The sequence below is a fragment of the Vicia villosa genome, linkage group LG6 (genome assembly GCF_029867415.1).
Source record: "Vicia villosa cultivar HV-30 ecotype Madison, WI linkage group LG6, Vvil1.0, whole genome shotgun sequence".
NCBI lineage: Eukaryota > Viridiplantae > Streptophyta > Magnoliopsida > Fabales > Fabaceae > Vicia > Vicia villosa.
This window is the reverse complement of record NC_081185.1, coordinates 118062102-118068366: the sequence shown is the minus strand read 5'-3', so window position 1 is coordinate 118068366 and position 6265 is coordinate 118062102. Positions and strand designations below refer to the sequence as shown.

At 38.1% G+C, this 6265-nt stretch overlaps 1 protein-coding gene across 1 annotated transcript; it reads left to right on the top strand.

Annotated features, from left to right (window-relative positions):
- Positions 1–3143: 3143 nt before the first annotated feature.
- On the top strand, positions 3144–5729 carry LOC131614503 (verprolin-like). The gene is made up of 6 exons (XM_058886076.1): positions 3144–3648; positions 3904–3975; positions 4834–4940; positions 5011–5190; positions 5257–5551; positions 5704–5729. Exons 1-6 carry the CDS (start codon positions 3144–3146, stop codon positions 5727–5729), a joined length of 1185 nt encoding a protein of 394 aa, XP_058742059.1.
- The last annotated feature ends 536 nt before the right edge of the window (positions 5730–6265 follow it).

Below are 6265 nucleotides of genomic sequence, written 5' to 3'. Positions count from 1 at the left end.
TGAGTATTTATAAAATCAGGATATTTATGAAATAAAAATCCAAGATTGTATAAAACTCCAAATTTTTAGACAGAAGTCTGTTGACTTCTCTTTTTTTTTAAAAAAACGCAGGCAAATTTTGGGGTATAACAATAATGATCATAACACTTAGAAAATGATGGGATCTCAGAGGTCAAAAATTGGGGTGCAACACTAAGTATTTGGCCGTTACCCACGTGGAGGCAATATTCAAACAAAAGAGATGAGATTCGTAAATATATAAGAAAATGCATAATAATATATAAGTATATAATTATCTCAACCTAATCACCCATTCAACAATCCACACACCATACAATTCAACATAGTAATACATTATACAAGCACACTTCATACCATCCAAACATTATAAGAAATAATATATGTAATACAATAAGACCAAACTCTATGACTCAATGCATGTGGTACCAATTATGAACTCTTAGTTTCATTCACTCCCGATTTCCACCATAGGATCAGAGCACACCAAATATCGTCACCATCACCATAGGTAATGCTTCACTGATTCCCACTTGGAACCAGCTACTCGCACCCAATCCCCACCATAGGATTGAGGCTCACAAACACGGATCACCGTCTAAATACCATGATACATGACTTCATAAATGACATGCAACAACACCAACACGTACAATGGTATTCACCTTAACCAATGTACCACACCAAAACAGCCACCAATCATATATATACATGCATTACAAGCATTCAACATTAGTATTGTAGCAACATGTCATATAAAAATACACCAATCACACATTCATTACACTACAACATACAAATTATACACCATTTATCACCAAACAGCAACATCAATCATTTTCGGGTTCTCCAACTTATTTTTAAATTAAAGTACATTGTGTTAGCTTTCCAACGTTTCGAAGGCACCTCAATCGGACGCCAGAACTCAAGTTATGAATTTATAAAATTGTGTCAGAATAGTTGTAACTAGTTACACCAAAACACGTAATCGGTTACACCAATTACAGTAGCTTGGATACTCAATTTTTTCAGCGGTAATCGGTTACACCCCTCCCATAAACCTCGGTTTTCACAAAATTTGACGTGTAACCTGTTACACCCACGAAAAATCCAATTTTTTGAAAAGTTGTCTCATTTGTAATCGATTACTCCAAAAGTGCTAACTGGTTACCACCGAGGCAGTAGCATATTTCCTGCAATTTCAGTGTACAAAAATCAGTTCCAACACATTCCCAAAACCACAATTTCCATTAAAAATTGTCTATCCAAGTTTCACAGGTTCACTTTCATCAACATACAATATTTCAATCATTCACCATCACAAAAATCATCCAACATACAACCCAATTATATTGTCATACATCAATTTATTCAAAACCTATAAGAGATGAACACAAACATGGAGAATCCAAAACACCCATCCACGTGTTATCATGCAATCCCTTATACAAAGGTCGGTCTCACCCTTACCTTAGATGATGAGCTTGAAACTTCTCTAATGGAGGTTATCCTTCCTATGCCCTAGCTCTCTTCCTCTTCTCTTCTCGTTTTCACGTTCGGTAAGTTATGTCTCTCTATTCCCTTCTTTTTCTTTTTCTTATTATTATTATTATCATTATTATTATCTCAACTAATTAAAATAAATTTTATCCCAACTAAATAATTATTTAACTAATTAAAATAATCATTATTCTAATTAAATATTTATTTAAATAATATTCCTCCTAATACTATTTAAATAATTAAAATGATTCTAATTAATTATTAATAATTAGTTTTATTTCTACCACCCCTAATCTCTACATTATTGCTCAAACACCTCAAACACCTTAAATCTCAAGATTCTAAGGCTATCACTCAACATCCAAGGTCTTTCCAACACAATTAAACATCAACAAACATAATCCTCACACAATATATCTACAGAAATTAATTAAATAAAAGTCGGGACGTGTTTACCCAGAAAAATGGTAAACAAGCGCTAGTTTCCTTTTTAAAGGTTACTTTTGCGGAATCAACTAGAATATTCCAGGACTAATTGCTTTAATTTGTTTATTACGTGTATCTGGTTTGTACTAAATGCAGCAGTGACTTTGAAAGTAAAAGTAAACACTGAAATTAAAGGCTTTAAAGTAAATAAAAGCAATAAAAGAGCAGTAAATGTGTAATGAAAATGAGATTTAACGTAAAATGATTGCATAAATCAAACTGGTACGCATACGTACATTCCAAAGTTGCACTCGTCACTCATTATTGCACAGAGATTTGAGTTTACTTGTGTTTTGTAGAAAATGCGGACCCCAAACTGTTCCTATGGAACTTACTTAAATAGTAAAAATAAAATAACTACTACTAACGGTCGACTGATTATCAGTCAACACGTGTCTTCGACATGCAAGATCTTCAACTGTGGGACCTCCACGTGTCCTGTGAAAACTGCCAGAAAACTGCTTGCAACTGCCTCTTGACTCCTGATGCCTTCCGACCTCAGTGCTATACTTAAACAAAATGTCTAAGTTTTTTCTGTTTGTTCTAGTCGAACCTGCATCTTGACTAAATTTAGTCGAACCTTGGTCAATGATGGTTTGTAGATAGTCGAACGACAGCTCTGACTAAACAAGATCTTTTAGTCAGATTTCTCTCTTTAGATTCTTCAATAATCTCACCTGTTTTAGAGATTATTTACCATTATTTAATAAGTCGAAATCCTAGGGTAACAAATTTCCCCCCAAGCGACTTCTTTCGACTGACTTTAGGAAAGAGAAAAATGGCGTTTCAGTTCTTTCTTGGGTTTCGACTTTTGTTCTTTTCTAACGCCATGATTACTTTGCACATCCCTAGGTACTAATTATTACCTAATTCTTAGGTAGTGGGCTATAACTACTTCCCACTTTCTGAAACCAGTTTCCAAAGCGTTTTTTTTTTTTTTGACATGACCTTTGATTTCACAACTTCTTTTTGCACGATTTTTTATGACGTCACTATCAGCTTATATATATATATGCAGCTCTCTTCTCCTTTTCTTTCTTTCTTCTCGTTTACTTCTCTTCTCAAACGTTTCAGAAAGAACCAATTCTTCTTCTCTAACCTTTACCCATTTTCTTCTTCTCCTTTCATACACACCAATGGCAGCTACCACCACCAACACCACCGTTTACGCTACGGGTGCGAACCCTTTAGGGTTTATCATGTCTCGTGAAGAAGAAGAACAAGGATTAGATTTTATTCCTCAACCCAACCTCACTGAAGCCAAAGCCATTATTTGGCAAAACCAGATGTTAATCCCTTTTCAAATTACTGATAAATTAATGGCTTTCTCAGGGCCATTACCAAATCATCGTTACCACCCAGAGCAAACCACTGGTTTCTTTCCTTGCTTCCAAACCACCATGCCTGTAGCTTTCGACAAACCACGTCCCCTCGACTTGAAGTTTATGGACCCTTCGCTTAGGGTGTTTCGTTCGACTCCAGCTCCTGGCAACAAAGAGTACTTGGCTTGGCTTAACAAAGTTCAAGCGAAAAAACAACAAAGATGGGAGGAATTGGGCATCTTCGACGCCATACAATTATCCAGAACTGGTCATAGGGTTTGTCCTCCTATGCTACTTGCTTCGATCTTCTTCTGGGAAGGTTCGACTAACACCTTCCACTTTCCTTGTGGAATGATGACTCCTACTCTCTTCGACGTGGCTGCCATCACAGGGCTTTCGCCATTGGGTGAGATCTTCGACCCCACTCTTCCCACAGAAATGAATTTCAACTTCACCAACGCTACCATCACCAAGTATATGCAAGATCATTATGACAAGTCGACAGAAGAAGTCTCTGACGAAGAGCATGTTGCCTTCCTCACCTACTGGCTCTCATACTATTTGTTTTGTCCAGGATCAGTTCAGATTGCCAAAGCTTACATACCTTTGGCTATTCAGATTCATGAAGTTCGAAAGGTCTCTTTAGGTAAGCTTCTCCTTGCTTATCTTTACCATACTTTAGGCATAACATCTTTAAGGATCAAACGTCTGCACGAAACTCCAAAACAACTCTCTCTGTCGGGACCTTATTGGCTCTTGCAACACTGGTTGAATGCTACCTTCGAGTCACATATAGGTTACACTGTTTCCAAGTCCATTCTAGAGGTCATGTATGACAGGAGGGTCGAAGGCATCAAACTTGCCTTCCAAACTCCTCAAGATGAGTCTAACAGGCCCAACCTTCTCAAATATGTGAGATTGTTTTCTGAATGTAAAACATTCATAGCTTCTATGGCCCCTTTTTCCAATCGATGTTTTGGGCCGACTTGGTTCAAAGCTATTTTCCCTGGGAACACTCCAACCCTTCGAGCTCAACTGAATGCTATTTGGGCTGCTTTTCTGACCCCAACACTTCTCTCTCATCGTATTGAGTCGACAGGCAAGTGCTATGGGTTTGTAAGTTATCAACCAAATTTGGTCTCTCGACAATTTGGTTTGAGCCAGATGCTGCCCAAAAGCCTATATTCTCATGACAATGACATTTGTTACTCCGGTCGACCGTTTACATCTCGTCAACACCTTGACTGTTTAAAGTTTCATAACAAACAATCTCTGGAACACCCAATTTTCACCTTTCAAAACTCCTATTTTACAACTAAAGAGTTTAGTGAGTGGTGGTCTGAATACTACCAACTATTTGATCGAGATTCTTTTATCAAGAAACTGAACACTGCGTTCGACAAGTTGGAGGATCAACTTACCATAAGTAAGTATTTTATATCTGCTTTCGTTTTCTTTTCACTGTCGAACAGCAATATGCTAATATCAATTTAAGATCTTTCAGGGCCTGATCTTACCAATCAAATCGAAGCTCCTGCTCCTAAGCCAGGTCGAAAGCGCCCCAACACGTCGAACAACACCACCACCAAGAAAAACAAAACTGTGAGAAAGGTACTTAACTTGATCTTTAATCTTGTCAAATTTGCCTTAACCTTCATTAATTGTTATCCTTCTTTTTCAGTTGGTAGTTCCTAGTGAATCGGACGAAACTACATCTCCACCGAATCAGGAAAGTGAGATCTTTTCACGACCTCCGCTTCCGACTCCACCAAAAAGACGAAAAGTTGTAAAGAACATTCCCAAAGTGGTTGTCAAGCCTCAAACAGCTCCAACAATTTCTTCGTCTCAAACTCTTCCTGAGGTAACTTAACATTCTCTTTCAATATATCTCTCAATATCTCTGTTTTCTAACACTTTTCTTGAATAGAGTGCACCAACTGTCGACCATACTCAGGAGAAGGTTGTCGAGGTTGCTGAGAAAATTGCTGAAGCTACTCCTGACTCCAACCCTTTTAGCCCTCAAAGGACTGATGCTTTTGGAAGCAACACTGATTCGGCTAACACTCCAGATCGAAGTCAAACAGATCCTCAGGACAAACCTATCGTCGAACAAACACCTGTCAGGAAAAATGTTGAAGATATCCCTCGACCAGAACACAATGCAGCTTCTCAGTCAAGACAACATTCTATTGCTGATGATACTAATTCCAACAGTTCTCTTAGTCAGGAGGAAATTCTGGACTTGAAGAAGACCAATCCTTTAGAAGCTCTCTTTCGACTTCAGAAGCTGCGACCAAGTTCTTTTGAGATTCCTGCTCAGTCGACCAATCCTGATGCTGAGATTGATGCTTCTCTTGTTGAAGCTATATGTCAGCTAAGAGCCCATCTGAACGAACCTGAGTTTCTCGCTGTTCTTGAGAGTTCTGAACATCTTGGTGGAGAAATTCGTAAAATCCTTGACTTACTAATCAAAGCTTCTCTTCCAGCAGTTGTTGTTCAATTCTTCTTTGATTTTGAGGCGTACTTCGACCAGCTCTGGAGGGACCTTATGACGAAGAAGAACATTACTCATCAGGCAAAGAACAAAGAGCGTGAAATGGAGAGGGAATGGGATGCCAGTGCAGCTTCGACCAAAAAGGTTGAAGAATTTCAGGAGAAAACTTTAAAGTTTTCTAATAAGAAGGGAGAGATCGACAACAAGATTGCTGATTACAGGGCTCAAATTGAAGACCTCAACAAGAAGATTCAAGATCTTGAACAAGAGAAAATCAATTTGGCTCAAACTGAAGAGGTCCCTTCGCCTGAAATTGTTGACCAGGAAGTCTTGAAAGGACTTGGTCATGGTGAAAATGCCCTCAAGTTGGAAAGCAGTGTTCGACAGCTCAAACAGAATTTGTCTCGACTTGATTCTAAGATTGAATTTGAATCAGCCAAGT